Consider the following 14,341-nt stretch of genomic DNA (forward strand, 5'->3'; position numbering starts at 1 on the left):
TGCGGCCTGACCAGTGCCGCATAGAGGGGGAGGATCACCTCCCTGGACCTGCTCGAGATGCATCTGTGGATGCATGACAGGGTACGGTTGGCCTTCTTGACTGCCTCCCCACACTGCCGGCCCATGTTCATCGTGGAGTCAATGACGACTCCAAGATCCTTTTCCGTCTCCGTGCTGGCAAGAGGGGAGTTCCCCAACCTGTAAGTGTGGTGCCGGTTCTTCCTCCCCATGTGCAACACCTTGCACTTATCAGTGTTAAACCCCATCCTATTCTCATCCGCCCACCGTTGCAACCTGTCAAGGTCAGCTTGTAGCCTATTGCACCCTTCTAGTGCACCCACATCCCCCCACATCTTAGTGTCATCAGCAAACTTGAACAGGGTGCTTTCTACCCCCTCATCCAAGTCACTGATGAAGATGTTGAACAGTGCGGGCCCGAGGACCGAGCCCTGCGGAACCCCACTGCCCACGTCCTTCCAGGTCGAGAAGAACCCATCCACTACCACCCTCTGGGTGCGGCCCTCCAACCAGTTGGCGACCCATTTGACCGTGTGGGCATCGACACCACAGTCTCCCAGCTTTTTGATGAGGACAGGGTGAGAGACAGTGTCGAAAGCCTTCCGGAAGTCCAAAAAGACTACATCCACAGCAACCCCTGCGTCTAATGATTTGGTGACCTGATCGTAAAAGGCCACCAGGTTGGTCTGACAAGACCTGCCACTGATGAACCCATGTTGGTTGCCCCTGAGCATGCATTCCCCCGCAAGGCCCTCCTGGATGTGTGCCAGGATAATTTTTTCAAAGAGCTTACCCGGGATTGAGGTAAGACTAACTGGCCTGTAATTTCCCGGGTCCTCTTTTTTTCCCTTTTTGAAGATAGGGACCACATTGGCCCTCTTCCAGTCCTCCGGCACCTCGCCAGAGCACCACGAGTGCTCATAGAGCCGCGCCAGGGGTCCCACAATGACCTCGGCCAGTTCCTGTAGAACCCTAGGGTGAAGATCGTCCGGACCAGCGGACTTGAACACGTCCAGCCTCTCCAGAAGTACCCTAACTAACTCCTCGCTAACCCCTGGCCCAGGCGTGTCTCTCTCGGGGCCCGAGGGGGGCCCAGCAGGGAGGTGGCTGAACTGGTCCCTACTTAGGAAGACAGAGGCAAAGAAATCGTTAAATATGTTAGCTTTGTCATCTGGCGTGATGACTAAGTTGCCCATCGTGTCCTGCAGGGGCCCCACATTACCCGGGACCCTCTTTTTACCCCCTATGTATTTGAAGAAGGACTTCTTATTGTCCTTAATCCGGGAAGCTAGTCCTATCTCCAACTCTGCCTTATATGGCTCAAGGATTATTAATGTTCTTTGCAGAGTCTGATTCAGCTTGATTTTTGCTGTTTTTGCTTTGTCTTCATGCTTTCTACCTATAAGGTATAGTTTTCTTTGGTGATTAGCCTTTTCATATACACCCACCTTATTGTTAACATTCTTTTAGAGGTAGTTTTTCAGCTAATTTGGTCTGAAGGTCTTTCCTCTTTCTAGCTTTCAGATAGTTGTGTGAATCTGGACAGCAGAAATGAAGACTAGTATTTCAAGTACTACATACAGTCCATGCATAGAATTATAGAATCAGAAAATGAGGGTTGGAAGGGACCTCAGGAGGTCACATCTAGTCCAACCCTCTGGTCAAAGCAAGGCCAGTCCCCACTCATAGAGGGGAAGATTCACTGCCTTCCATCTGCTGGCAGTGCTCCTACCAATGCAGCCCAGGATGCAGTTTGCCTTCTTGGCAACAAGGGCACACTGCTGGCTCCTGTTCAGCTTTTTGTCTCCTGTCACCCCCCAGGTCCTTTTCTGCTGTCCAGCCCATCACCCCCAGCCTGCACCAATGCATAGTTTCATGATTCAAGAATCTTTTTTTGTTTTGTGTTTTTTGCTACTGTTTAAAGCTAGTTACCATCCTTGTTTCAAAGGACTAATATCTGCATAATTACAAAGGCTGCTTTGTGTTGTTTCTGTATATATTATTCACCTGAACTCAGCAATCTAATTTGAAAAAAAATCATAAACAACAGAGGCTTTTAGTAAGTTTGTTTAGGTGTCAGCTATTGTAGAGTTTATGGTTTCATAAAATTTATTATCCTTTTATTTAGCGTGAAAGACTTCATGCAGTAATATCTTATCCATTAGAAAAAATGACTTAACCAAATGGATGGAACTTATTTAAAGTTAATATAATTGATCAGCCTTCTTGTTTTTTTCCTTTTGTTTTTGCTTGGAGTATGTGAGGCAGTGTTATCATAGTGGACATATTCAAAATAAATGTATATTTTAACATAAATTGAGTGGGGAAATAGTCATGTATTTGATAAAAAATAAGCCAAAATGCTAATAAAGTGTGTCACATTGTGCTGACATACTCTGGTCAGGTTCATTTAATTTATTTTTAATTCTAGTCTCTAAAATGAAGAACAATGTCCAAATCTTGAAAAAATACAGCTTTTTATTTGCCTGCATATTATGTTATATGGTCAGGCATGCATTATACAATTACAGTTCATAATCAACAAGAGTAAGGTAGGTCAGCTTTTGCTCTGTCTTTGTTAAAAGACGACTTGAGTCAGGTGGTTGACTTTGTCATTCGCTTGTGTGATTACTTCAGACACAATTTGCTATCTAGGAAATATGAGTGTGAATGTCTTTAGGACGGGGGTGTCCAAAATACAGCCTATGGAGCTCTCACCTGACCCACACCACTGCCTGTGGTCCTGGACCGGTGCACCACGTGCAACATGTACGGGCCAGTCTTGGGCACATGCAGCATGTGGTGAACACTCTGGACCAACCCCACAGACTGGGCCCCACATGCTGGAGCCAGGATGCAGGACTGGTCTGTGTGGGTGTCTCATGCAGTGTGTGCTCCAGACTTTGTGTAGCATGCACCCTGGACAAGCACCGTGCACCACTGCACCACACACTGGGACTGGGGCCAGGGCCAGTGCACACCACATGACAGTGTGTGGGCCCAGAGCCAGTGGGTGTGCTGCAAGCATCATGTGAGGCCAGTCTGGGGCATGTGCTGCAAGCTGGTGCCAGCGTATGGGACTAGTCTGTGGGCCCAATCCAACCCGCAGGCCAGCCTCATGCTTCTTGTCCAGCCTGCAGGGCTGAATGAGTTTGACATCCCTGCATTAGGATTCTTTCACATACCTTTTGCAGTTACAGGAGCGAGACCAAATTAAAATGAGAGCAAAGCAATGCGTTCTATAGAAGGTGTCGTCCCGGCGCAGCTGTGCAGTGCAGGACAGAGGCCTCCATAGTAGTAGTCTGAGAAGTGTTCACTATTTATGTGGAGATCAGCTCTAGTTAGAAAGACCCATTTGTCCTGCAGCCCTTCCCAGTCTGACCCTCCATGGTGTCTCCTGGAAGCAGAGGTGCACTGGGCTGATGGAGCTGCTCCACGTGCCTGTTTCATGGAAGAGCAGGAGGTCAGCTGTACTGGGTGCTACCAGACTGCGGCAGTGGCAGCATCCCCCTGATTGAGAGCTGCTTCGGCAAGTTGAGGCAGCACAACAGTGGGTCTCAACAGGGTGCTGCCAAATCTTTAAAAAAAAAAGTTGTAGATGGGTACCCTGATTCAAAAATGGTTGAGACCCGTGGAGTTAGCAGTAGTTACCCTCAAATTAGGTCGCACATTTAGCACTTAATGTTCAGAATTAGGCAGAAAGTTTCCCCACAGAAACATTAGTACAGTATTGTCTAATCTGGAAGTTTACACCTTCCTTCCAGGCATCTTCTGTTTGGTCCTGTCAGAGGCAAGGTGTTGAATGCAAAGGACTGTGGTTGTTTTGTTTTGTTGCTGTTCGTATAAGCAAAGAATGAAAAGGCAGTGGCGGTATATCTGAAGACACACTGTGACTGGCAGAGTATTTTAATGCTAATCAAAATGTATGAGCCTGAAACATCTCAGTCCAGTCTGCAGATTTTAAATTGAGACATTGTGTTATTGAAGCTAGATAGCTTTAGTTTTTCCTTGTGAAGTGAGGGAATTTGATCCATCAAGGCTTTGAAAAAGAAACATGTATTCCCACAGTGTTGCAGCTAAATGCTCTCTTTTCCAATTGAAACTGTGCTTTAAAGATCTTCCACATTTATTGGTATCCTTAAAACAAAGATCTAAAAATATTTATGCCAGAGGCAAGGATTTCTTCAGGTGATATCTTTTATTGGGCCAACTATGCAGTTGTTACAGAGTTAGACAAACTTTCAAATGCAAGACACTCTTCCTCAGGTCTGAGCAATAGGATCCAGGCACAGCATAGTAAGAGCAGCAGCAGGAGGTGGTGAGAGATTCTTGGGGGCAGCAGACACACGATGTTGTGATAAGACCTCATTGTGATCAAAGCAGAGGGAGAATGTCTTGCTTATGAAAGCTTGTCTAACTCTATCCCAGCTCCATAGATGGTCCAGTAGAGGCTCTCACCCTAAGAAACCCTTGCCTTTCATGTATTTGCTGGACTGTTATGGCTACAGCATCACTCTCAGACAGCGTAAAAACATACAAATGTTCAGGTTCTTGCTCATGCAGAGCCTGTCAAGCCGTATGCTACATCTGCACCGTTCACAGTGGGCTAATCAACATAAAACATCTGTGTGGAAATAGGCTTTTCGGTCAGTGCTGGTGACTGATGGAGATGAATGTGAATCTGGATTGGGCTTCTATTTAAATCATAATGAATGCGGACTGCTAGGTTGATTTGCCAGAAACATAGAATAAGTGAACGTTTGACAGCGTGTACAAGGTTAGAAACAGCTGGCTCATGAATTATACTTTTAGTCTTAACACTGGTCAGCAGGGCTGTGCAAAGCTTTGGGTGCTGATTCAATTCGGAGGAGATTCTGCCCAATTTGGCAACTGAATCTCCAAATCCGAATCGAACCAAGAGATCAGTTAAAAGGTCCAAATCAATTCAGAGCTCTCTGAATCGATTCAGGAAAGGTTCAGAGAGCTTTGGAGATTCAGGGAGTCCCTACCTGCTGCTGCAGGGAGCTAGACCTGGACTCGGAGCTGGTAAGTAGGGGGCAGGGGAGGGGACGATGGGAGGCCCTGTCAGGCCTCATCCCCCACCTGCCTCAGCTCCTGGCTCTTTTAAAAAAAAAAAAAAAAAAAAAAAGCCTGGCTTCACCGGCTGCTGCAACAGCCTCAGGGCTTCTGGGGGCTCATGGCTTTGCTCCCCTGCCTGGCAGCAGCCAGTGAGTGGGGGCTTTTTTTTAAGAGCCAGGAGCTGGGGCTGTGAGAGTTTGGGGGGGGGGAACCGTGGCTCGTGATGGAGCTCCCCACACAGCGTGAGGCAGTTTGGGGCAGCCAAGATTGCCCCCCGTCTGGCAGCAGCTGGTGGATGCTGGACTTGTTTTTTCAAAGAGCAGGGAGCTGGGGCGGGCAGGGTAGCCATTCCCAGGGCTGGGAGAGCGGGCAGGGGATGGGGCCTGTCCAATGCGGAGATTTGGCAGCAGCTAAATCTCTGAATCGGATTCAGGCAGTGATTTGAATCACCAGATCTAATCACTGTCCCCCGAATCAGCCAAATCCAAATCTGAAGTGAATACTACTGCTCCACCAGTTTTGGGTTTGAGTTGTGTGTTTCCAGTTTATCTCTAGTGCGTGCCTCTTGCACAAATTCGCTGACTCCAATTGTAACACAATAATTTACGGGCAATGTACACGTACCCTGGGTAACTGTACACAAAGTCTAAAGCAGATACATGAATAACTGAAGAATCTTTCACTATTTGCTTGATTATTGTTTGCGTTACCATAGCATCTAGGTCCCTTGCCCCATCGTGCTAGGTACAGTACAGAACAAGAAGCGGTTCCTTGCCCCAAAGAGCTGACGATCTAAGTAGAAGGCAAGAGATCAGAGTGGGTGCCAGAAACGAAGAGCTAGTCCTGTTGAGGACACATTGTTGTCGGTACATTTATGGTCTAATCCTTGTCAAGCCTTTCTGTAGGCATTAAGGCGAAAACGAGATTTAAAAATGCTAATGAGGTATCTCTGCAGATGGTTAGTGGGAGCTCCTTGTCATACCCATCCTGTCCAATATTCCAGAGCTGTTTGTCAACCCTGGTGCTGTATTTCGAAACTAGGTTGTTATACTGCTTGGGCAGGAACTTGTCTTTTCTATTTATTGACACAGCACCACACAACACTTTCAGTGCCGCAGAACCTAAGAGGTCTGTGATTTTTCATGAACCAAGTAAAGATTACTGGTGCTGGAATGCTCCAAAAAGTATGAGAGAAACTTTCTTTGATGATCTCATGAACGCTTACAGTGTTATGTTAAGGATGCGTTGATTTATTCTTTATCTTTAGGTGAACAATGTTTGCTTAGAAGAAGTTACTCATGAAGAAGCAGTGACTGCCTTAAAAAACACATCTGATTTTGTTTATCTGAAAGTTGCAAAACCCACCAGCATGTTCATGAATGATAGTTATGCCCCTCCAGACATCACCAACTGTAAGTTTAGCTCATCTTTACTTTTTAGCTTTTAATACACATCTTTCTGTCATTAAAGTTTTGGCTAACACCACATATTTTAAATTTTTAACTATTAAATCCAAGCTTTTGAAGCAAGACTTTTATTGAGGGGGAAATCTGAGAGTGATATGAACATGCTGAGTTCTCCAAAGTAATGTAAGAGTAAGTGGAAGGACAGCCTTGGGATAGCATGTTTAGTCTGTGTTTACAGCTGGAAACAACGGAGCTGAAATTCCAGCTCTGCCATTGACTTGTTGGGTTAGGGGGTAGTGACTTTCTGCTGGTTTGAGTTGTACAGTGGGAATTAGGCCCAGTTCCCATGGCTGTTGAGGGCTAATTAATGTTAATTAAAGCTCTGATCAGTGTTTGATGTTTGAAATGAGCCAAGGAATAGAAGAATATTTCCAGTGAATGTTGGTAAAATTTCCTTTTGCCCAACCCCCACCTAAGAGCCCTGGAGACTCTCGCTCCTAGCCTCAGTCAATATAAAACTGGTTCTGCGACATAGGGCCCAGCCTCTGGAGCTGACAACGGAGAACTGTAACTGTATAAAAAGGCATTGGCCTTTTCCCCCAAGAGACCAGACAGTTGTTTGGAGAAATCTAACTGAGGCGGACACTGATTGTGATATCTGAAGGTGGTAGGTCTGCCTAGGCTACCATCGGGGGCCAGTAAGTCATTAGGTGAGATAAATATGCATGGAAACTGTTTGGTTTTTAAATACTTTGTTCCTGATGTTAAGATAAAACATTGATTTGGAGAAGACAGTAATATATACACCAGTGGTCAGACCCCTGGAGGAAAGAGCCTCCGGTGCCAGACTTGCGTTCTGTGCAGTGGGTAAGCACCCTGGGCACCATTGCCTGCAGATCAGAGAATGGTGGTGGAGGGTGGTGAAAGGAGAGGCTTCATGGAGAGACCAGGGAGGAGGCTGTAGGTCACCCTCACCTGCACCAGGACCAAGGGGCTTTTGTTGCATTCACTGTTGCTAAATTCAAATTCATAGGATGAATGTGGAAGTTGTTTTGAACACTATGTGATCTTAAATATGTTTAAGGAATGGTTTGAGATGGCACAGCTTGCTTGTTAGGTGCTATGTATGATTTGAGAGACAGGCAAAGATACCTTTAGCTAGTATTTTTACCAGAGGTCTTTTCTGAATCGTACCATAACTTTAATTGTTGTGGTAATCTGGGTAGCTCGTAATGAGCTTGGTAAGAACTTTATGCCTCTTTTGGTTTCTTCCAAAAGGGTGTTTTATCACTGCTGATAGCCCAAGTTGGTGTCACCAGCAGAAGCACCCCATTTATCTCAAGTTGTTTTAATATTTTTGAAGCGGAGTTCTGATTAAGTGTGCAGAATGGGACAGCGTGAACGTGGGCTCTCTGGTTCTAGTTGTGGTACTGACACAAACTTTCTGTAAAATCTGTGACAAGTCACTCACCCTCTCAGCTTCAGTTTTCCTCTATGCATTGGAAGTGGTATGGACCTAGCAGAGTAGGGAAAACATCATTTAGTGTTTCTAAAGCATTTAGAGGTTTAAAAGTGCTACACGGCAGACATGCTTCAGCATTTTGTTTCTCTGTATTAAGCAGGTAGCAGACTGAATGGATAAATCTGGAAAATGGATAGCATGATGTTTGAATTGTGAGCAATTCACAAAGCATATCAGCTTTACAGCATAAGAGTTGGAGAAGTATTTAAATCAATCAGGAAAGCATTAGCAGATTGGAAATACTGTGCAATAGAAATCACTTAAGTAAAGGCACACTCTTGGGTCAGTTTGGGTTCCCACTTTGGATTTTTCAAAACATCACATATGCTTGCAGGAGGGTAATAATTTCATGCATTGTTTTTATATGCAGGTGTTCAGGGATGTATCCAAAATTTGGCAAAGGGGGCTACGGAAGCAGCCAGCCATGCTGCAGGGATGGCTGCAGCCCTCTCCCAACCTCCTTTGCCAACCCACTGCAGGCAGACTGTACTATAGGAGCCTCTAGGAATATTGTTAAAGTAGCTAAAATGCATAAGAAAAGTCACTCCTCCTCCCCTCCACTTTCCCCACTTCCCTACCTGCTGCTGCTGCTTTCCTGGCTGTCCCAGGGAAGAGGGAAGCTTCAAAGCTGCTTCTGCCCACTCCAGCCCAGCTGCAGAGGGGCTGGGCTTATCTAGAGACAGCGCTGGCAGTGATGCGCGCGGTCTAGTCCAAAAGGTGGGTGCAGCCACACCACTGCCCTTCTTCGGGATCCAACCATGGGTCATCCAAAAGAAGCAGCTTAAACGTTTTCTGCAGCGTGCTGTGCTGTGGCAGCTCATGAGAAAGTGGGAAATGCAGCTGACCAGAACAGAGCGACTGGGGAGCAGGACAGAAGTGAAGTGGAACGGACTGTTTCTGTTGCCCAAGCTAAGAGGCCCAGGTTCTGACACTGCTGGCATAAATAATGACAAACTATGTAAAAAACAAAAACAACACCCCCCCCACCATCAGTTTAATAGCACATAGTTTTAAATGTTCTGTTGACCTCAACCTTCTTAGGCCTAAGCTGGCGCTTGTTAGTCGTGCCCCCCAGAAAATGCCAGCTTACTTTTCACTTATTTTTTGACTACAGAAAAAGAATAGAGCAGTTATGTTAACATTATTTATTAATGAATCCAGCTTATCAAATAACAGATTTAACATTTAAAGATGGACCTAGTCCTCTAACATCTACAAAGACGGATCCTTATCTTCCTTCAGCGGTGCTCCTTTAACCCAGGTCAGTGTTCACAGGAGTCTTGTGCTCTTCTCTCTCCCTTTCAGACGCTGACAGTTGCTTTGTTTTTCAGAGATTCATAGATTTCTAGTGTTGGAAGGGACCTATTAGATCTTCGAGTCCGACGCCCTGCTCAGGGCCAGAAAGAGCACTGGGGTCAAGTAACCCCAGCCAGGTGCTTGTCTAATCTCCTTTTGAGCACCGCCAGGGAAGGGGATAGCACCACCTCCCTTAGAAGCCCATTCATATTTTGGCGCCCCTCACCATAAAGAATTTCTTCCTGATGTCTAATCTAAATCTACTCTCCTTCAGTTTATGACCATTGTTTCGAGTAACCCCAAGGGGTGCGTTGGTAAACATGGTATCCCCTATTTTCTGCTGTGCCCCCCGATGAGTTTGTAGACAGCCACCTTTCATCCTTCTCTTGCAGAGGCTAAAGAAATTGAGGTCCCTCAACCTGTCTTCATAGGATCTTACCCGCAGGCCATCAGCCATATGAGTAGCCCTCCTCTGAACCCTTTCCAGGTTATCCACATCCCTCTTGAAGTGTGGCACCCAAAACTGGAAGCAGTAGTCTAGTTGTGGCCTCACCAATGCTGCATAGAGGGGAAGTATGACCTCCATAGACCTGCTTGTGACGCACCTACTAATGCAAGACAGAGTGCAGTTAACCTTGCTTATTACCTTGTCACATTGGCAACTTGTGTTTATTTTTGTGTCAGGTATGACTGCGAGATCCCTTTCCACTGCCGTGGTACTCAGAACGGTATTTCCCAGTCTATAGGTGTACTGGAGATGATTTCCCCCAGGCGCAGCATTTTGCACTTACCTTTGTTAAATTGCACCTTATTTTGATCTGCCCATTTCCCCAGTCTGTCCAAATCCACCTGGATTTGCTCCCTACCCTCTAGTGTGTTTACTGTACCCCATGGGGACACCGTTGTCCACGTGTCTCCAGGTAGAAACCAGCCCATCTACCACCACTCTCCGTGTGCATCCCCTAAACCAGTTTTCCACCCACCTGACTTTGAGAAAATCCACGTCACAGCTACTTAGTTTATTTGTAACAACTGGGTGCGACACTGTCAAAAGCCTTTTTAAAATCCGAGTAAATAACATCTACCTTGACTCCTGCATCTAAGCACTTTGTGATCTGGTCATAAAAAGACACCAGGTTAGTCAGGCAGGATCTGCCTGCTGTAAACCCATGCTGGTTGCCCCTTAACATTGTGTTACCTGCTGGCAAATGTGATCCTTTATGATTTTTTCAAAGGTCTTGCCAAGTATAGAGGTGAGGTTAACCGGCCTATAATTACCCAGGTCCTCCTTCCTTCCCTTCTTGAACATAGGGACCACATTGGCCCTTTTCCAGTATTCTGGGACCTGTCCTGAGTGCCACGAGCGCTCAAAGTTGCGCCAGCGGTTTCACTATGACGCCGGCCAATTCCTTTAGTACCCTTGGGTGAAGATTGTCGGGGCCTGCCGACTTAAATACATCCAACCCCTCCAAGTGCGTCTTCTCTCAAGCCAGACTAAAGGCTCACTGGGAGGTGTGTTTGTATCCGTGACCAGGAACACAGATGCAAAGAAATCTTTTAAGAGCTCAGCTTTGTCCATCCTATCTGTTACAAGTTGCCCTAGTACATCCTGTAGCAGCCCTATGTTACCCTGCGCCTTTTGTCAGTGTTCAACCTTTTTTTTTGGTCTCTAATAATTCCCCCTCTCTTTTTCCCTAGAATTCTGCATAAAACAAATCTCACTGTCTTCTACTCATTTCATAGATTTCGTAGACATTCGGGCTGGAAGGGACCTCAGAACATCGAGTCCAGCCTCCTGCCCAAAGGGCAGGAAGTCAGCTGGGGTCATAGGTTCCCAGCAAGATAAGCATCCATTTTGCTCTTGAAGGTGTTCAAGGTAGGTGCTTGAACCACGTCCACTGGCAGACTGTTCCAGACCTTCGGGGCTCGGACAGTAAAGAAATTCTTCCTTGTGTCCAGCCTGAAACGGTCTTGTAGTAGTCTATGACCATTCAATCTCGTCATTCCTCGGAGCGCTCTGGTGAACAAACGTTCCCCCAGATCCTGGTGGTCACCCCTGATAAACTTGTAGGTGGCCATCAGATCACCCTGAGCCTGCACTTTTCCAGGCTAAAGAGCCCCATGGCTCTCAGCCTGTCATCGTAAGATCTGTTTTCCTGACCTCTGATCATACACGTGGCTCTTCTCTGGACTCTCTCAAGCTTCTCCACATCCTTTTTGAATTGTGGAGCCCAAGACTGGACGCAGTATTCCAGCTGCGGCCTCACTAAGGCCGAGTACGGGGGAGAAGGACTTTCTGGGATTTGCTTGAGAAGCGTCTGTGGATGCAGGCGAGCATTTTGGTCGCTTTACTAGCCACAGCATCGCATTGCAGGCTCATGTTCATCTTGTGGTCAATGATGACCCCCAAGTCTCTTTCTTCCATAGTGCTAGCCAGCATAGCACTGCCGAGCCTATAAGGACGCTGCAGGTTTTTCCTCCCAAGGTGGAGAACCTTGCATTTTTCGGTGTTAAACACCATGAGGTTCTCGTCCGCCCATTTGCTGAGCCTGTCCAGGTCAGCCTGGATCACCCGCCTATCTTCTGGTGTGGATGCTTTGCCCCAAAATGGCCAGCCTCCATGGCCAGCCCTGTGAGGAGAGGCTGAGAGACCTGAATCTCTTCAGTCTCCACAAGAGGAGACTGAGGGGGGATCTTGTGGCTGCCTACAACCTTATCAGGGGCCACCAGCAGGGACTCAGGGAAAGTCTGTTCACCAGGGCCCCCCTTGAAGTCACCAGGAACAATGGCCACAAGCCGAGGGAAGATATGTTTAGGTTAGATATTAGGAAGAACTACTTCACTGTAAGGGTGGCCAGAGCCTGGAATAGGCTTCCCGGAGAGGTGGTGCTCTCACCTTCCCTGGAAATCTTCAAGAGGAGACTGGATAGGCACCTGGCTGGGGTCTTATGATCCCTCCCACCCCCAGTGCTCCTTCCTGCCCAGGGCAGGGGGTTGGACTCGATGATCTGTCTAGGTCCCTCCCAACTCATTGAGTCTATGAACGTTTGGTGTCATCGGCGAACTTGGCTAGTCCACTCCTGACTCCAGTGTCCACATCATTAATGAAGATGTTGAACAATATGGGTCCAAGTACAGAGCCTTGAGGGACCCTACTGGTCACAGGGCACCATGATGAGTCACTGCCATCAATTACTACCCTGTGAGTCTGACCACAGGGCCAATTACCCAGCCAGCAGATCATGGTGGACCCAAGGCCACAATTGGCCAGTTTTGCCAAGAGGTGATCACGGGATACCAGATCGAAGGCTTTTTTGAAGTCAAGGTATATGACATCAGTCTCGTCTCCCTTGTCCAGTGATAGGTCACCTGGTCGTAGAAGGAAATGAGATTGGTCAAGCAAGACCTACCCACAACAAACCCATGCTGGCTATCCCTTAGGATGTTGGCGTCGGCCAGTCCATTAAGGATGGCCTCTTTAAAAAACTTTTCTAAGATCTTCCCCAGGACAGAAGTCAGGCTGATGGGCCTATAGTTAGCTGGATCCACTTGGGGTGAAGATTGTCAGGGCCAGCTGACTTGAAGGTATCCAGCTTCTCAAGGTGTGCCTTCACGAGGTCAGCATTGATGGAGGGCAGGGGATCTCCCTCACCAGGACCGCCCTGTCCCATAGCGGACATGGGCATCGCATGGGACTGCTGAAAGACCGACACAAAGTACCCATTTAATAGGTTGGCTTTTTCCTGGGCGTCAGTTGTCAGTTGCCCCATCTGGTTCAGCAGGGGTTCAGTGTTGCCCTTGCTTTTCCTCCGGCTCCCCGCATATCTGAAAAAGGACTTTTTATTGTCTTTGATGCTCGAAGCTAGTTGGAGTTCAGTTGCAGCCTTGGCTTTCCTGGTTTGCTCCCTGCAGGACGGGACCAGTGCAGAATAATCCTCTTTGGAGGTGAATCCCATCCTCCATCCTTCGTAGGCCTTTCTTTTTTGCCTCAGGAGGTCTGCTAGGTCCCTGGAGAGCCAGGGGGCTGCTGTGCCTTCTTGCTGCCTTTCCTTCAAGATGGAATAGACTTAGCTTGTGCATTGAGGATCGCTCCCTTGAGGAGCAACCACCCTTCTTGAACTCCCCTCTCCCTGGGGTCATGGTCCCTTAGGGCCTCACTGACAAGCCTCCTGAGCTTGTCAAAGTCGGCTTTCCTGAAGTCAAGGACTTCCGTGTTGCTGACTGACTTGCCAGCTTTACGGCGAATGGTGAAGGTGATCAGCTCGTGGTCGCTGTCACCCAGCTTCCCATCGATCACTAGGTCGCCGATTAGGTCATCCCCAGTAGCCAGTACCAGGTCGAGCAGCACTTTGCCTCTCGTTGGCCTATAGACTTCTTGAGTCAGGTAGAGGTCATCCACGCACGAGAGGAAGCTTTGCGACCGCTCGGATTTTGCTGAGTGATCTTCCCACGAGATGTTCGGGTAATTAGTCACCCATGACAAGCGTGGTCCTGGAGCATGCGGCCTCAGCCAGTTTCCAGGTGAACTCCTGGTCAAGCTCAGGACTTTGGGTGGGTGGGTGGTCTGTAGTGGACTCCCACTGTTGTGTCCCCTGTGCTGTGTTCCCCATGGATTTTAACCCAGAGGGTCTCTAGCCGTCCACCCTGGTCGCCAATATCAGCTTGCAGGGACATGTAGCTTTCCTTAACATAGAGAGCTACACCCCCGCCCCTTTTTTTTCTGATTTGAACGTTTCTATTTATTCTAAATTTGTTCTTAAACATTAGCTCATATAACTTTCCTTCAGTATTCAAAACACTTATAATAACTCTTCTGTTGCAGAGAACTCGGGAAGATCGCAACAGGCCAGAATATTTTTAACGCTCTGGATTCTTACTTGACATCTCTGGGTTTATCCTGTGAATCATGTTTGCACACCTAACAGTGCTAACGTTGCGTGGCACACCCTGTGGCACGCCAGAAGCGTTCTCAAGGCACTGCTTTAAATTAAACCTTTTCTTAGAAAACACATTGCTCAAG

The 14,341-nt window shown here is 47.3% G+C and overlaps 1 protein-coding gene across 13 annotated transcripts in view; it reads left to right on the plus strand.

Moving 5' to 3' along the window:
* Positions 1 to 14,341, plus strand: part of DLG1 (discs large MAGUK scaffold protein 1) — a 313,387-nt gene that overhangs the window by 204,779 nt on the left and 94,267 nt on the right. For all 13 annotated transcript variants that reach the window (XM_090054468.1, XM_090054470.1, XM_090054469.1 and 10 more), the window contains one exon: positions 6,365 to 6,509. In XM_090054468.1, the coding sequence (XP_089910594.1) occupies positions 6,365 to 6,509 (145 nt within the window). The remainder of the gene's footprint in view (positions 1 to 6,364; positions 6,510 to 14,341) is intronic.

Source organism: Crocodylus siamensis, chromosome 6 (genome assembly GCF_052110815.1).
Source record: "Crocodylus siamensis isolate JL-2025a chromosome 6, ASM5211081v1, whole genome shotgun sequence".
In the NCBI taxonomy this organism is placed as follows: Eukaryota; Metazoa; Chordata; order Crocodylia; family Crocodylidae; genus Crocodylus; species Crocodylus siamensis.